At 35.7% G+C, this 18632-nt stretch overlaps 1 protein-coding gene across 1 annotated transcript in view; it reads right to left on the bottom strand.

Moving 5' to 3' along the window:
* Positions 1-5156: 5156 nt before the first annotated feature.
* LOC149775432 (ATP-dependent chromatin remodeler CHD1L-like) overlaps positions 5157-18632 on the bottom strand; it is a 79667-nt gene continuing 66191 nt past the window's right edge. The window contains exons 21-25 of the mRNA XM_089943026.1: positions 16232-16340; positions 14902-14972; positions 13238-13445; positions 8103-8178; positions 5157-5849 (exon numbers count right to left, since the gene is read on the bottom strand). Of these exons, the coding sequence (XP_089799152.1) occupies positions 5730-5849; positions 8103-8178; positions 13238-13445; positions 14902-14972; positions 16232-16340 (584 nt within the window). The 3' untranslated portion in view covers positions 5157-5729. The remainder of the gene's footprint in view (positions 5850-8102; positions 8179-13237; positions 13446-14901; positions 14973-16231; positions 16341-18632) is intronic.

Genomic DNA, 18632 nt, shown 5'->3' with positions numbered 1-18632 from the left:
TTGCAATCAAACCTGTTCAAAGTAATTTTAAAAGCAATATCGTTACACATCTATCACAAAACATTATGATGATATTTAAATATCATATGTATATAATGTTAGCATGTGCCTTTCAAAATGAATAAAGTAGTATTTATTTATCCTGTCCTGAAATTAACTTGACATGTCCATACATTTCAGGCTCACTTCAATGGTACCATAAGACCTAGCTATGATAACACTTATTAATTTCAATGGTACCATAAGACCTAGCTATGATAACACCAATTAATTTCAATGGTACCATAAGACCTAGCTATGATAACACCTATTAATTTCAATTGTACCATAAGACCCAGCTATGATAACACCAATTAATTTCAATGGTACCGTAAGGCCTAGCTATGATAACACCTATTAATTTCAATGGTACCATAAGACCTTGCTATGATAACACTTATTAATTTCAATGGTACCATAAGACCTAGCTATGATAACACTTATTAATTTCAATGGTACCATAAGACCTAGCTATGATAACACTTATCAATTTCAATGGTACCATAAGACCTAGCTATGATAACTTATTAATTTCAATGGTACCATAAGACCTAGCTATGATAACACCTATTAATTTCAATGGTACCATAAGACCTAGCTATGATAACATTTATTAATTTCAATGGTACCATAAAACCTAGCTATGATAACACCTATTAATTTCAATGGTACCATAAGACCTAGCTATGATAACACCTATAAATTTATTCATCCTGTATATGAATTAACAGCTTTCATCAGACTTTATATACTATGCAATGCATATATACCAATGAATGAAATCAAAAGACATAATTAACCCATCTAGATATAAATAAACTTATTTAAAGAAAAAACCAAAACACCTAATTCACTTATGACATGAAGAGATACAATGAATAATAACGGTATATGAAAGCTCCTTTTAAATAAACAATGGTGAATCATGTTGGAGATTTACAGGATTTTGGCACTACAATGGTGGTAGAGACATGTACTTTAGTTTGATTATTGGGTTGTAGCAAATGACGGCTTCCTGCATCACATGCAAAATAAAATTGACCCCTGCATAATGATTTTGGTTGCAAATGATGAGTGGTCACTCATAGCACAGGTCCCTCAAGAAGGTTTTATTTTACCAGTATGACTTAACAGTCAACAGAATACTTTTACATGACTGCACGAGCAAATCATGTTTCTTCTGTATGACCTGGGATATTAATGGGTTATTATATTTGTGTTTTGTATGGTTTATAGTGTGGAAAAATAACCCTGGTTAGTACAGAAATAGTGAATTGTTTTTCAAGGAGTTTGTCAGGATTTCCAATGTTTTCAAAAGTGTATTTTTTTTCTTATGGAAACTGAACAGTCTCAGTTACTTGACTGATCATAGGATGAATTGATAGAAACTAAAACAAAAGAAAGGAACAAAAATGCTTAACTAATTAGTGTGCCACGGGAGCAAGTGATGCCATTGCAAATGAAAATTACCTATGTCAATATCACTTAATTCACCAATTTTTATCCTATTTTATTTCTTTTTTATTTTCTGAAAGACAGTCTAAGTTCTGAACGTACAAAGTCAAATATTATTTAAACATTCTCTTTCCACTAAACAAAGTCCTAAAAAATTCTATGACCTTTCAATGAAAATAACTACTTTTCAAATTCGAGTAGACCCCTCTAATTTAAGGACGACTCACGTTGTATGATTAATGGAAATCCAAAATAATGATGACATTCATATTTGAGAGGTTTCAATGAAGTTCAAACATTTGATCAAAACTACAGTAAAAAATTGGGGCATTATCCAGAACTGGGTCAAGATAATGCTGTAATCTGCTGGAAAGGCAGATACAAACTTGTCCCCATGGTTCAAACTGCCTGTATACAGGTACATATGGCCACAATAGGAAGCTCTGATTTCACTGAAATTATTCCGATAAATAGAGGATTGGTTGTGGAACTTTTGAATTGTCTTAGACCAAATATTACTCAGTTGAGTTTTCATACCCAAGGAAGTCATTTGTTAGCACAGAATTTTGCAGTACTGGATAGATTGATTTTGTTTCATATATATGAGAATGCATTCATAATAAAGGTGGAATGAAATTTGGTTTCTGGGCATGCAAGGTTTGGTAATTAAACAATCATATGTGGAATTAGATGACTTTGAGGATAATATGGTAGTATATTGAACAGCCAATTCAATTTGTCTTGGGTCACGAGTCACTTGCCTCAACATACAGTCTTTCTAAAACACAAGTTCTACATGTATCCAGATGAAGTCTAGGTCCCTTACTGTATATTGTACCAACAATCTACAGGTAAGATTTGCCCAGATGAAGTCTAGGTCCCTTAGTGTATATTGTACCTACAATCTACAGGTAAGATTTGCCCAGATGAAGTCTAGGTCCCTTAGTGTATATTGTACCAACAATCTACAGGTAAAATTTGCCCAGATGAAGTCTAGGTCCCTTACTGTATATTGTACCAACAATCTACAGGTAAGATTTGCCCAGATGAAGTCTAGGTCCCTTACTGTATATTGTACCAACAATCTACAGGTAAGATTTGCCCAGATGAAGTCTAGGTCCCTTAGTGTATATTGTACCAACAATATACAGGTAAAATTTGCCCAGATGAAGTCTAGGTCCCTTAGTGTATATTGTACCAACAATCTACAGGTAAGATTTGCCCAGATGAAGTCTAGGTCCCTTAGTGTATATTGTACCAACAATCTACAGGTAAGATTTGCCCAGATGAAGTCTAGGTCCCTTAATGTATATTGTACCAACAATCTACAGGTAAGATTTGCCCAGATGAAGTCTAGGTCCCTTAATGTATATTGTACCAACAATCTACAGGTAAGATTTGCCCAGATGAAGTCTAGGTCCCTTAATGTATATTGTACCAACAATCTACAGGTAAGATTTGCCCAGATGAAGTCTAGGTCCCTGAATGTATATTGTACCAACAATCTACAGGTAAGATTTGCCCAGATGAAGTCTAGGTCCCTTAGTGTATATTGTACCAACAATCTACAGGTAAGATTTGCCCAGATGAAGTCTAGGTCCCTTACTGTATATTGTACCAACAATCTACAGGTAAGATTTGCCCAGATGAAGTTTAGGTCCCTTACTGTATATTGTACCAACAATCTACAGGTAAGATTTGCCCAGATGAAGTCTAGGTCCCTTACTGTATATTGTACCAACAATCTACAGGTAAGATTTGCCCAGATGAAGTCTAGGTCCCTTAGTGTATATTGTACCAACAATCTACAGGTAAGATTTGCCCAGATGAAGTCTAGGTCCCTTACTGTATATTGTACCAACAATCTACAGGTAAGATTTGCCCAGATGAAGTCTAGGTCCCTTACTGTATATTGTACCAACAATCTACAGGTAAGATTTGCCCAGATGAAGTCTAGGTCCCTTACTGTATATTGTACCAACAATCTACAGGTAAGATTTGCCCAGATGAAGTCTAGGTCCCTTACTGTATATTGTACCAACAATCTACAGGTAAGATTTGCCCAGATGAAGTCTAGGTCCCTTACTGTATATTGTACCAACAATCTACAGGTAAGATTTGCCCTGATGAAGTCTAGGTCCCTTAATGTATATTGTACCAACAATCTACAGGTAAGATTTGCCCAGATGAAGTCTAGGTCCCTTAATGTATATTGTACCAACAATCTACAGGTAAGATTTCCCCAGATGAAGTCTAGGTCCCTTAATGTATATTGTACCAACAATCTACAGGTAAAATTTGCAAGATGAAGTCTAGGTCCCTGAATGTATATTGTACCAACAATCTACAGGTAAGATTTGCCCTGATGAAGTCTAGGTCCCTTAATGTATATTGTACCAACAATCTACAGGTAAGATTTGCCCAGATGAAGTCTAGGTCCCTTAATGTATATTGTACCAACAATCTACAGGTAAGATTTGCCCTGATGAAGTCTAGGTTCCTTAATGTATATTGTACCAACAATCTACAGGTAAGATTTGCCCAGATGAAGTCTAGGTCCCTTAATGTATATTGTACCAACAATCTACAGGTAAGATTTGCCCAGATGAAGTCTATGTCCCTTACTGTATATTGTACCAACAATCTACAGGTAAGATTTGCCCAGATGAAGTCTAGGTCCCTTAATGTATATTGTACCAACAATCTACAGGTAAGATTTGCCCAGATGAAGTCTAGGTCCCTTAATGTATATTGTACCAACAATCTACAGGTAAGATTTGCCCAGATGAAGTCTAGGTCCCTTAATGTATATTGTACCAACAATCTACAGGTAAGATTTGCCCAGATGAAGTCTAGGTCCCTTAATGTATATTGTACCAACAATCTACAGGTAAGATTTGCCCAGATAAAGTCTAGGTCCCTTAATGTATATTGTACCAACAATCTACAGGTAAGATTTGCCCAGATAAAGTCTAGGTCCCTGTTTGTGCATTGGACCAAAAATATAGAGGTAAAATTTGCAAGATGATCGATAAAAACTCAAGCCACAGTCAAATGTATAGCTCTCTAATATACTGTAAGACATTCTTTACAAAGGCTCTGTTATGCAAGATCTTGTTGTCTGTCCCTTGTGTTTGCAAACATATTAAGTCAAGGGCTTTTATAACATCTGACCCTGAGAAATCTAATATTTAGAAGAAAAGTTAGTTTATGATAATAAGTAAGTTTTGAAACTTTTAATCTCCTCCACAACAAAAACAAGAGAGTAATTAAGATGGAGGTTTGGGTTATCATGAATGCATTTAAATGGCAGAAATGCATATAAGAAGGTTTAGATTTTAAAAATATCATCATTGAGTTTTATTATAAATGTTCACATTTTCACTGAAAAGAATTCCAATATCATATTTATTGTATGATTAGAAGTAATATCTTATTTAACAGTCGTCCTTACAAATAACATGGGTTTGGCTATAAGACTGAGAAAACTGTGAGAGGTGAAGTGAATCTGGAGGTGTTCTGTCCCCATCCTATAGCGAAAAATATACACTGAGTGACTTCTTAAAATGTACTGGGTAAACAACTTAATATTCTGGTCATGTGATTATCAACTCAGATGGGCACTAAGCATAGCTAATTTACACTACAAACAGCATTAAATGTAATATTTAAAAATAAAATCTTTATTACAATATTAATCAGGATTTATATGCCTCATGCTGGCATTAAAAAATTAATTAAAAAATGATGTATTTTCTACTTCAAACATAAGTCTCAAACCTTGCCAACAAGAGTCTGTACTCCTAATCACTTTTCAAGTGATTGCATTTCTGAAACCCCGCCAACAACAGTCCGTACTCCTACTGACTTTTTAAGTGAACACATTCCTTAAAACTAGTCACAACAGTTTGTATTCCAAATGACTTTTCAAGTGAATGAATTCCTTAAATCTAGCTATTAACAGTTTGTATTCCAAATGAGTTTTCAAGTGAATGCATTCCTTCAATTTAGGTATCAACATCTGTATTCACTTTTCAAATGAATGCATTCCTTAAAACTAGCTAACAACAGTTTGTATTCCAAATAACTTTTCAAGTGAATAGCACTCATTGTACTTTGCTGTCTACTTTTTTGTAACCAAAGTAAACATAAAAGTCAAATAGGGGATACAACTGTTGGTATTTCTGAAACTGTCTATTGGATACACATAACACATTGGGAAAAAGTAAGTATCCTTATTGAAGAATGTTATAATGTTTTTCTGGCAGACACTTTTTCTTCTTTAGACTGTCAAGAATCCAGCTGGAAGTGACCATCTTTATGTCTGGATACGTCTCCTTGTACATAGAAAGGTCCTGAAGGTGGAAATATGAAATTTAGTGCAAGTCTGTCATCATTAACCCAATAATATATGCCAACTGCAACTCCATTAGTTAGTAAATGTAACAAGGATTTCTATTGGTCAGAATGTAACCTAGTAATCAGGATGAGCTGCATTAATATATATATAAATTGTGCAGAGAACTACTTTTACCTACACAAGTATTTATATGCTTAATGAAGACTCTGAAAATGATATTCAAACATTTTTTAGCAAAATTAAAAGAAGAACGATGAATAAGAGTAATCATAAGAGTTAAATGTTTAACTGATGTATATACTTTCAGATGCAGAATCAGACACCTTACAGTACACTTTTCATAAAGTTTTTGCTATGTGATTCAGCAGTCGCAAGCATATATCATTAAAAAATACAGAAAAACATTTTCCTGACTTTTGATAAGGAATTATTTCTGATATAAATGAAATGAGGCCCTGGGTGTCTGAGTGGTCTAAGGCACTTGCCTTTACAAATGACATTTATAACCTATCATGTGCTGAAAAACAGCATTAAATCAACAACACAAAAATAAATGAGATGCAAAGTTATTGGTAGAATGATGACAGAGATTTATAGTAAATGAAATTATAAATTTTGTAAAACATCAAATATGGGTAACTTTAATATTAAAATAGTTCAATATTAAAAATTACAATAACATGGAAGATATAACAAAAGAGGAGACAAAGGAGGAGAAGGCAGGAAAAGATGATGGTGATGATGATAATGATGACTGTTATACAGAAAAAAATCTCTTTCCAAGAAGAAATTTGAAAACATAACTTTTTTAACACTTTTACTTGTTTTAGGATATATCTACTAAGAAGGACTTTTAAGTAATGAGTTTATTAAAGGATTCAATTCCTATAAGAACATATCGATTTAATTAGCTAAAATAAAATCAAATTATTCACCTGTACTATGCTGTCAAATATCCTGCTGAAATTTTATTTCTCTGACATTTATGTATAATTCTGAATACTGAAAATGTAAGCATGATCTAGACTACATTTCACAAATGAACAATTTCTGTACATTCATGCTTTTGTAATGCTCTAACATGCTCTACATACTGAATGGACTTCTAGCTGCTACAGTGAAACCCCAACATAAGTCATAACACAAATTCAAATATAGCATGGTTGTGGCATGGACCTTGAAATTTTTCAATAATTTCACAATTTCTTGCAGTACTGCGAAGCTTAAGAGAAGAAATAAAAGGTTGTTTTAATAATTTTGCAAGATAAGTTGTATTCTTAAAGAAACATATGTCTTACCAATGCATCTCGCTAGATCTATCATTCTGAGTAGACAACAATGGTAGAACTGGTCGAGAAAACAACAGTGGCAGAGTCATGTCCATTCTCTTGATCTAACAATGATTCTGACAAAGCAACACTGGCAGGTGTGGGTCCATGTTGCTTGCAGTTGAATGTGTATTATGAATTGGTACACATGGTATTATATTTGCTTCTTTGTACTAAAGTAGTTTCTAGCCCCTTCATGTTGGACAAACGAATTATATTTACTGTATATTGTTTATATTACTGTGCATTATTTTATTTATTGTGTTACATAAACGGCTGTTGTAGACCTAGAGCATGTTTAGAACTGAAACACACATTGGATGAAATAATAAAAAAATAAACATGACAAACCTTTGACAGGCATTTGTGCTTTCTAGAATCACATAACATCAAGTAAGATCATTTATTTCTGCAGAATGACTGATGCTAATGTCAGAAATGTAATTGCTGGATGTGCATAGAAGTAAAATTGGAAATTTAGACTGGTCACTTGTTAATTTTAAAAAGCTGTTAAAAATTAATAAATACAGTATACCAGTCTATGTTTCTTTCATTTCAGGGCTTAAAAATACTGCAGTTGTTTTACAAAGTAATGCTTGCAAAGAAAGTCTAAACGATCAATACAAGTAAACATAGAGAATAAATTATTCATAAAAGGCTGATGATGTTTATTTCTTTTCTTACAGTGTAACATTTATTAAAAATGTTACAATACACTGTATATTACCATGACCCCTACTTCATGTGAGTTTCTTGTCTGATTGGCACACTGATCTGATCAAAAAGAAGCATTCTGACCTGAACGTGATTTTTCAACCCAAACACACACACACACACACACACACACACACAAACACACATACATGATATAGTTACTGTTTGGCTGAAGTGTAAAGAACCAATATCACATTAGGTCTCACCTTCTCGGCACAGTCAGCTGCTGCCACTACATGTGTGGTGGAATTGCTCACGGTTGCTTCCACATCACCATCATATCTATCCAGAGTTAAGGTCATGAAATTACAAGAGGTCCATGGGCAGATTGTCCCTCGGCTGATGTTGATTTGGAAGTCACTGATCCTCTTACAAAGGAATTTTGATGATATGCATGGTGAAGATGACAGTCCATAATTGAAATATGCCAGATTCAGATGATTATTTAATTTTTGTGCTCCAAAGCGCAGCTCAAAACTAATTTTAATGATGTCATTCTTACTGATGGCAGGTATTACGTCATTAAAATTAGTTACCTACCCCCGTAAAAAGCACATTTCAATATTAGAAATACATTATCTGTTACTACAGCACTGCTCAGTTTGCCTTTGCAGTGATAGGCTAATGATCCCAAATCTGAATTAAAATATATATACTCACCCTAGCTGTATGAGTGTCTGCGTCTGCTGCTGTAGCTGGCATCAGCCTGGTCCATATTTTTGTGCAACAACTATTGGCACCAAGAAAATATGCCTTCACTCTGGTGCATCAAAGCCTGGAGGTCAAAGGATAAGGTAGTGCGTGACCACCAAAATGTGACTCACATAACATCCTCCAATGAAAAAACAAGTTAGACAGACCCATAAGGTTGCAAAAGCCGAAACTTCATAGGCTTAAAACCTATTGAAGGCAAAGGTCTCTCTCAGTAAGGGAGGAAAAGATCTTCTTGATTGTGATGACAATCCATTCCAAAATGGTGGATGCCAAAACCTCAGCACAGTTCTTAAGATGAAGGAAAATATGCTTCCTACCCATTATTCACCTTATTGAAGTGGACAGATGCAAAGTCAAAACTAGGCATAAGATTCTATCTTGATCATCATAAGTGCAGGTATGACTATGACCGGGGAACTCAAATGGGAGTGGAACATCCAAAAGAAGCTGTAAACCATCCTTCTTACAGTCTGACCATCGCAAGAGGAATACTAGCTTGCTTCTCCTGGACAGACTGTCTGCCACAATATTCTTCATGCCTTGAATATTACTCAGAGGGTAATCCCTTCTTAGTTTGCCCAGCAAAGTAAGTTCCAAACGTCCATGCAAAGAGAATGAGCGTATGTGCTCCCTTCTTGTCTGATCTATGCCACCACTATCGTGTTAGTGGAGAGAACATCACACAACTCCTTACACGGTTGACATGCCCATGAAGGGCCAAAAATAAAACCCTCCTCTGCAAGTAGTTTATGCACAGGACAGTTTCTTCTGGAGACCATGAACCAAGAAGAACTAGTCCTTCCAAATGAGCGAGTGCCCCACTTAGAATCAAACATGACCACAGATAGAAAGAAGTGGGGGTTTCTGGGATCTGCATGAAGACTCTCGTGAGAAACCAGTCCCAGTCAGTCCACTCGCTCAAGTGGTGATGAAATTCTGATCTCAGATGTCATGAAATACCTGTGCAGTTTCCAATTCACAAGACATAGAACTTTTCTAGAAGCTTATTTTCCGTCTTATTATTTATTTATTGTCTTAAACTTGCATCGCTTTCTGGACGCCATTTTTAAAAATTCTATAATCAACAGTTTGATGATGCAGACACTTGGCATGAACAAATAGGTGCAGTTTAAAGCGTCTGGGGTGCTGTTGTAAAGTTAGTCTGGTTCCCTGACTAATTTAACTAATTCTAAGATGAGTGTGTGTTTTTAATTTTTAACGTAGCTTTAACAATTTTTCAGTCATATCTCTACGAGTCTGCAATGTGGCAGTTTATAGTAATGTCTAGCACTGGGGCATCATGCCAGAGACATGTAGCATGATGTCCCATCCAGTCACACTATCCTGACACCAGGCCAACCAGTCCTAACACCAACCTATTAATGCTGAGGGTCTCATCCTCCAAAGTTAAGATGTATCTTACCATGATTCAGTAAGACTTTAGAAGTGCCCAGGGCAATTACCCTGCAAAGATGGAGTAGCTTCATTGAAAGCACCATAGAAACTGACAAGATAATGATTTGAGGTTTCGGAAACTGCTTCCAGCATGTGCTGTAGTTCAGCAGGAGACAGTGATTCCTCCTACAGAAATCTGATGGAGACTGCCAAAAATTGCTGACATGTGAGGATATGGTGATGAGCAATACGACTTTAGTCCTCTGTGCGAGTGTGCTTTGGACACATATCCAGGGGAAGAAGATGGTAAATTTTGATTTATGCTTTATCAATAGACCAGACCTCATCATCCCCTGCTGGCTGAGGTGATGGGTGGAAGAAGGCAGGTGAACCAAAGAAAGAAGGCACCATCTCAGCTTATTCTTCATCAAAATTGCTAGAGTCCACTAAGACTGACAAGTTATCTTCATCCTGCTCCAGCCCCTGTGAGCTAGGACTTCACAACCCCATGTCCTTCTGGGGATAGGGGTATATATGTATCATAGCTCTGCATGCAGATCGATGAGACTGTCCAAGTAGCAGACTTGGTAAGAGGACAATAATGCTTTTGACCATCCTTGATCAGCCCCAACTCCTCCATCATCTTGACTCCAAACAAGCAAGTGATATGGGTTTGTTACTCACAACTCCAGCATCACTATCAGGTCAATTCAATTCCCTAAAATGGATGTCCCCAGAGTCTGTTGGAATTAAGATGAAACAGGGAAGGGGGATGCCGATCCAAATGCCTTTCCTAGTCTATCAGTAGTTCTCATATTCCCCATCTCCAACAGGGATGGTCAGTAGCATGACAAAAGAGAGGGATGGTCTACCTGATTAATGTCTGTAAATCAAAAGGGTCCTAATGAGTGATGAATTTTACTTGCTGCCCAGTGCCCAGTACCTGATGACTCATGCCTGGTGTCAATCCAATAACCAGTCAGGCATCTCTGAACAGGAGAAGCCCTCCTCCAAGCCTATATAGTGAAATCATTGCTCTCCCTTTAGTGGGTGACTCAATCTGCTCATTGCCACCATCAGGCATTGACAATGGAGAGGATACTACTCCACCCTCATGTGGGGAAGGTGTAGCTCACTCTCCACCTTTCCAGCTTGTATTGTCTCCCTTTGGAGGGGCAGCTGTAAACCAGCCCAAATTGCAAAAATATTATCCCACATCCTCCTAGGATTGAGATGTTTTCTCCACCAAAGAGTTAATATTCTGGACTCCTAAGGGAAGAAAACCCATGTCCTCCTGGGATCTTGAAGTGCTCCTAACAACAAAGAGCTATTCTTCTTAAGAGCTCATAAGAGCCCTGAGAATGATCAAGGAACTAGTTTCTCCTTCTGAATTTCATGGAACTTAGAGAAGAGAGAAGGATCCCATATTCTCTGAGACCAAGAGGAAGAAGGCCCTTTCTTCCTCCACTTATATGTAGCTACTTTAGTGTGGTCTTATACTGCATCTGACCATAAACATAAGAACAGACAACCTTCCTTATGTTCACAACTGGTGCACATTCCTGCAAAATCAAAAGTTTCTGAAACAATGAATCAGAAATATTCATAATGATAATGGCATGAGACCTCCACTGAACACAAGAAAACACCAGTAATACATTACCTGTCAATATGGTATTAACGATAACGAGTCATATGAGACCACCAAAACACGCTATTTATAATAATGGACAATAATAAGTGGTGTCAAACTCATTATTGATGATAATGACTGGTGTGAGACCTCCTACACACACTGTTTGAAGATGGTGTGAGATCCCCTAAGAGTACATAAGATTGATTATGCAGCATTATTTAATGTACCAGCACATCAGGTTTATTAAAAAAATATAGACAAAATCTGAAGTTCACACTGGCAAGATGAAACCTACACTGCAAGCATCCAAAATAATTAGATTAATGATTAAAAATAGAAACAGTTATATCCAACCCACTTGCCAAAGGATAAGGATATATACATAATGGGGCACTCTGAAAAAGAATGGTATAAAAATGCCTCAAAGCTCACAAGAGAGCATATCTGATGGCAATAACAAATGACTGTGCATGCAGATATAGAAAAAGAGATTTTAATGCCAGAACATGTCTTAGACATGAGAAAAGACACATTTTTCTGACAGTATGACTTAATTCAACCAAATACAAATGGCATTCAAAAGAAACAGGACCAAATGGTGATGGGCCTATGACATGGGGACAGACTGGACCCGTTCTATTCTAGTTCTCGACATATAGAACTTTCCACCTCAGGGAAGGATGGAATATGCTTATATAGATGAGGGTAATTTCCATCCAGGAAAAGGAAGCAATGCATTAGTGATAGGTATTGTATTACTGGTATTAAACTGTAAGTTACATTGAACCAAACAGGTCTCTTTACTATAATGATTATCACAATTCTCACCTTCTGACCTTACCCATGTTCAAACCTGCCCAGAGGGAGGACTGTTTGATTCAAGTTACAAAAACTAGTCTAAACCTGCACTCACCCTTTCAAGTCAAGGTAACTGGATTGAAGTGTCCTGACAAAAGTAAAATGGTCCAATATATTCTCATGGTAGGATTCTAGCATGCATCCTTTAGAGTGTGAGCTGGGCAAACTAACCACTGAACCACTAGGATTCCTGCCTTGATTAGTTGCCTTTTACGACATGCTGGAGGATGCATCAGGCCCACAGTATACATGTACAAAGGTTGCATATCAGAATAATATGCACTAATCAGGCTTATTCCACAACCATACAACATATATGTATAGAGGCTGTATATTAACGTCATATACAATAATTACATTCATTCCACTGCTCCAAAGCACACCAATTTGGAAGCTGCACATTACAATGACTAATAAGTCTTATTACACAGCACCACAGTATACATGTACAAAGACTGCATATTACAATATGTACTAATCAGTCTTATTACACAGTCCCACAGTATACATGTACAAAGGCTGCATATTACAATATGTACTAATCAGTATCATTACAGAGCCCAACAGTATACATGTACAAAGGCTGCATATTACAATGATATGCACTAGTCAGTCTTATTACAGAGCCCTACATCATACATGTACAAAGACTGCATATTAGCATCATATGCACCAATCTGAGTATAAACTTTACTCAGAAACAAAATAGGCCAATATGATCAGCCTTATAAAGGATATGTGACAATGTATCTTTTGAGATTCTTGATTTCATTGGCTGGAATGCTGTCACCATGGAGATAGGCCGATACACCCTGGAATATAGAGGGCAAGGAAGTGGCAGAATGAGAGTTGGATATCTGTCTGCTTGAATCTTTATCTCCATCATTTACACAACTTTTGGATTCACCTTCATTGGAGAGACTCATCTTGTATTGTTTTCCTTTACCTGTGAAAAAGTAACAGATATCAATCATATACAGAAGAATGTGATACTGAAGATCTCTATCGAGCAATCAGAAATTATACTCAGAAACAATGCTTTGATAAGTTCATGACCAAAAATTCCAACCTTAAGGTTAGATTTCTGATTCATATTGTTCATTCTTTTTCTCTCATTTTTATTTTCTCTCATTTTTATTTAGGAAATAATGTTCCCTCATTTGTGTTTAGTGCAAAGAGCTTGAAAACAAGGTTATCATTAATAAAGTTACAACACAGGCTGCTTGTTCTTGTGGCTTGATTTCCTTCATGTACCTCTTCAATTTTTAGCCTTATCATCCCAATTTTCAGATTAATTATGATTTGCAGTGATCAGACAAAAATATAATCCTTCATAACAACTGGCTGTCCCTATCTGTATGTCAGTTTTGTTGAAAGAAAAGGAAAAAACAGTATATTTTATTTTTCTGACACTATGAAGTAGGCTTTCTAGGTACATATGTTGATGGATGTGAGCAAAGAAAAGTTTGCCTTCATTTTGTTTTTTGTAAGGGATAAACAAAAATGAAAACACACATGAAAACTGCATAAGTGTTAAATGTTTTAAAAAGATTTTGTTCACTCTCAAAACAAATATTCTTCTGTTCACTGTGTTAGTAATTTTGGAGGACTTTTTAGATGCAGAAACACAGAAAATTTTCAGGTTTTTGAAGAACATACAAAATTCTCTGTCACAGTGTTTCACTGCATCACTGTAAATATGACTTTTTTCTTTACATGCCACAAAATTGTATCTTTCTAACACAAGTCTGTACTGTTCTAACAGAAAACTGTATCATTCTAACATCAAGTTACAAGAATTTCGGCTCATAAACTGTCACCAGTTGCTCTCATACAGGACTGGCAACTCTTACATGGGTTAATACAAAGAAACAAGAACAAAAAGTTTCACATACAAGTCAGAAGACATATGTTCTCATGCATGACAAACTTTAGATATACAATCACTTTTAAAACTAATTTGTATGTGTTTGTGTGTGTGTGTGTGATATGGATTTTTAACATAGCTTTAACAATTTTTCAGTCATATCACTATGATGTCTGTCACGTGGCAGTTAATAGTGATGTCTATCACTGGGGCACCATGCCGCAGAAATGTAGCATGATGTCCCACCCAGTCACATTATCCTGATACCAGGCTGACCAGTTCTAACACTAACTTCTTAATGCTGAGCACCAAACGAGGCAGCTGTAAGTACCATTGTTATAAGTCTTTGGTATGACTCGGCCAGGGATCGAACCTGCGACCTCTCGCATCCGAAGCAGACGCTCTAACCACTAGGCCACCGGAGTGGTAACTAATTTGCCAAATTTATTGTAAATGTCAAGATATTATACTGAAATTCCATCAGTGACAAACAAGATGAAAACAACATAAATGAATAAAAGTATAGTTTGTGTACCTTTGTGAGTTTCTTCATTATCCTCCGATTTCCTCTTCAACTGCTGTTGCTTTTTACGTGGAAAATAGTAACTGGAAACTGTTATGGAATTCAACTGCTACTGATATTATCTTGTCACAAAACTGTAATATTATTGTCAATGTCTACAGGTCTTGTACCTATCGTATAACTGTAATATGATTGTCAGCTGATACTGGTGTTATCCAGGTTATACAATTGTAACATTATCGTAAACTCCTACAAGGCTTATCTTCATCATAAAACGTAAAATATTTTCAACAATGGAATTGGGATACTCTATAAATTCACAATGCATAAATATAATATTGAAAAATTCACAGAGGATCTTAATTCTTTTCATGAAAATATCCAGTTCACATTCGACGTGGATGAGTTGCCATTTTAATACACTTGTGTTCACTATCTAATTGATTGGTGTACAAACATTGATTTATTTCAAGCCGACCCATGTGGACCAATATCAGAACTTTAATTCCAACCACCATCTTGAATGTATGAGGTCAGTGGTTAGAAGTCTATTACATCAGGTAAACAGCAGTGTTGATGGACACCATGTGACAGTACTTAACCATTTTAAGAAATCTTTAAAGGCCAGTGGTTATAAAGACTGGATGTTTGTGTTTCCTGAAAATGAATGAGGATGGGATGAACATCTGAAGAAAAAAAGGAGAAAAAAACGTAACTATTCCTTTAGCATATATTGGTGGACTCTCTGAGTGATCACAAAAAAATCTTTTGATAACATGGAGCTAATGTGATCCAAAATACCTTTAACACCATCTGTTCAATTCTGGTACATACCAAAGATCAAACACCTTTGAGTAAGAAGTGCGTGGTCATCTATAAATTACAGTGTGATAATTGTGAAAAAGACTACAGTAGGGAAGCTAACAGAAGCCGTGAAACAAGAGTTAAAGAACATTTATACATCAACACAGAGAATCCTTGACAGCAACTGGTAAACACTGCAAAGAATCTAGCAGACTATTTCTTGGGAAAACATCAGAGTACCTGGTAAAGAGAACAATAACCTGAGAAGGAAAATAAAGGAAGTTATTGAAATCATGGAGCTTTAGCCAGTTTTAAACCATGATTCTGGATTGGAACTTCTGCCAGTCTACAGAAAAATTGTATCATGTGATCAACATATTGGTCATCATGTGACTCCAATCTATACTTCATACCTCTGATAAAGACCTTGTGATAGGGTCAAAAGCTAAAAAGTCATGAATTTGTTTGCTACAGAAAGGTATCTATTCTTATTTCATGAAATAAAAAGTATTATTATTTCTCTCTGAGCAAATGATACATATATGTTGGTATTCCTCTTGAAGCTAGATGTTTCTTGATCAGTCTCTCTGTACCATACCAGTTAAATCCTGGGGTATCATGACCAATTCGTGGCAAATGTACACTGCCTGAAATGAAAGCAAATAAACTTAGAGAATTCAAATATTTTCCACATATTTTTGTAAGTGAAAACATGAAATCATAAATTCCAAGTCAAGGTATCATACAGTCATGTTCAAATATTTGCCTGTAAACTCTCAATGTGTCTTTCATTATCCAATTGCTTTAATGATGTATAACCATTTATCTGGCCATCTGTATATCTATGTGTTTAATCCATCTGGTTTAAAGATATTGTAACAAGCCCATTTGGTGCAAGGTTACCTTTATCACATATCTCACTCATTACTAAAACAGTCCTAGATTATGATGACAGCAGCATATATTCCACATTTGATCCAAATCAGATAACTAATATGGCTTCCAGAACGGTAACAAGCTCACAAGCCAGATCGAAGATTACATCATTAATATCTTAAATCTTGCTCATTTTCAAAACCATCGATGGTGAAAATAGTATTTTAAGTATGAATAAAACTGGGTCAGAAATGTGGCTTCCAGAGAAGTAACAAGCTCAACCAATCAGATACAAGATCAACTTATTAATATGCATGCATCTCATTCATTATTAAAGTTGTACAAGATCTTGATGATATAAGGATGTGTTCCATGTTTGATCAAAAGCTGATTAGATATATGACCTCTTGATTGGGAAAAAGCTCAGCCAATGAGATACAAGATCACTTGATTAGTATGTGAAAATCTCACTTATTATTATAAACCATCAGAGACCTTGATAATATAAACATATATTCTAAATTCAATCAAAATCAAATTAGAAATCTAGCCTCCAGGATGGAAACAAGGTCAGCCAATCAGATGCAAGAATATCTCATCAATATCAGTGGATATATTTCAAAGAAAGCATCTCATTTAAACAAATCAGACAAAGTCTGACAATATGTTAAGATTTCTAAAACCATTGTGTTTATATATTGAATTTTACCAAACAAATCTGAACATCTAAAGGTCCTCATCTTCATCATTCCTTTTCTTCACTGAAATTCTGAGCAATCAGTCTTATTCGTGGAATTATCTGAACTTTGGCAGAAAGAAAAACTTTTTATAAAAATTTTAACCAGTTATTTAGGGGAGCCATTTGCTAAGTCTAGTTAAATCTATAATTAGTGTTTAATTTATATGAAAACCTCCAGTTATTTAAGTAACATCATGCTGTGTATTCATCAGACATATTTACAATCTGGATCTGATAAAATCCTTTCATACGTGTTTGTCTAGGTCAGTGCTTTCAACCTTTTTGACACCATGGGCCACTTAAAAATGTTTTTCTTGAAGCCGAAGGCTACAGCAGAAAACTGAAAAGCAATGACTATACAGCTGCTTGAGCTCTGGCGGGCCATTTAAAACCAGCCTGCGGACCACATGCGGCCCATGGGCCATGGGTTGGACAGCACTGGTCTAGGTCATTAACCTTAAAATCAATGACAGGACGATCAATATCATCTTGTTCATTTCATCAGAATGCGACTAAATAAAAGTGAAGTCCAAATTCACTTGTATATGTAGTCACTATGTTCATAAACTGTGTAAAGTACCGAAAGATACAAGTAATGACCTTTGATTTGATTCCAAGGTCAAATAGATTTGGTTAATTAAAACTCCATCACTGTGACAAAAGTGTGGATATGATAGTTGTCAGATCTGCACCATTTTCATTCAGAACCAATTAAATAAATTACAGTAGGTGATTTAATGAAAACCCCATGTCAATGTCATCAATCATGCAAGAATTGCATATTTTAGATGTTAGTACAGCTATCTGATTGAGAGGTAGCTGTTACGAGATTTTTAAAATTTTAGGAGGTCACACTGGCATCAATTTCAATTAGGACACACTACATATAGTGAGAAGTGTTTCAGTGAAAACCCTATGTTGATATAACCATCCCATTAAGAGAAGTGGTATGATTTTCAAAACAGCCAACAATTATCTGAACCATTTATTTTAGGACCCACTATAAATCTATTACCTATGTCGATCTCTGCACAGGAAGAGTATAAACAATAAGATTTTCATGATGGCTAATAAGTTATACATATTGTATGTCAAACCTGCACCACTTTCATTTCATTAAGAAGAAGAAATAAGAAGTATCTTTGTGAAAATACCATGTAAATTAAATGGAAGTAATGATAATCAAAATCACAAGATGGCCACCTGATTTTACGTCAGATTGGCACCATTTTTTGTTGTTAACAAACTTGCACTAATGGATGAATGGACAATGGACAACAGGCCATCCCATAAACTATTATGGCTTATGAGAAGTAGAACTAAA

The sequence above is a fragment of the Sinohyriopsis cumingii genome, chromosome 19 (genome assembly GCF_028554795.1).
Source record: "Sinohyriopsis cumingii isolate HCF-2022 chromosome 19, ASM2855479v2, whole genome shotgun sequence".
Lineage (NCBI taxonomy): Eukaryota > Metazoa > Mollusca > Bivalvia > Unionida > Unionidae > Sinohyriopsis > Sinohyriopsis cumingii.
This window is presented reverse-complemented; position numbering and strand designations above follow the sequence as displayed.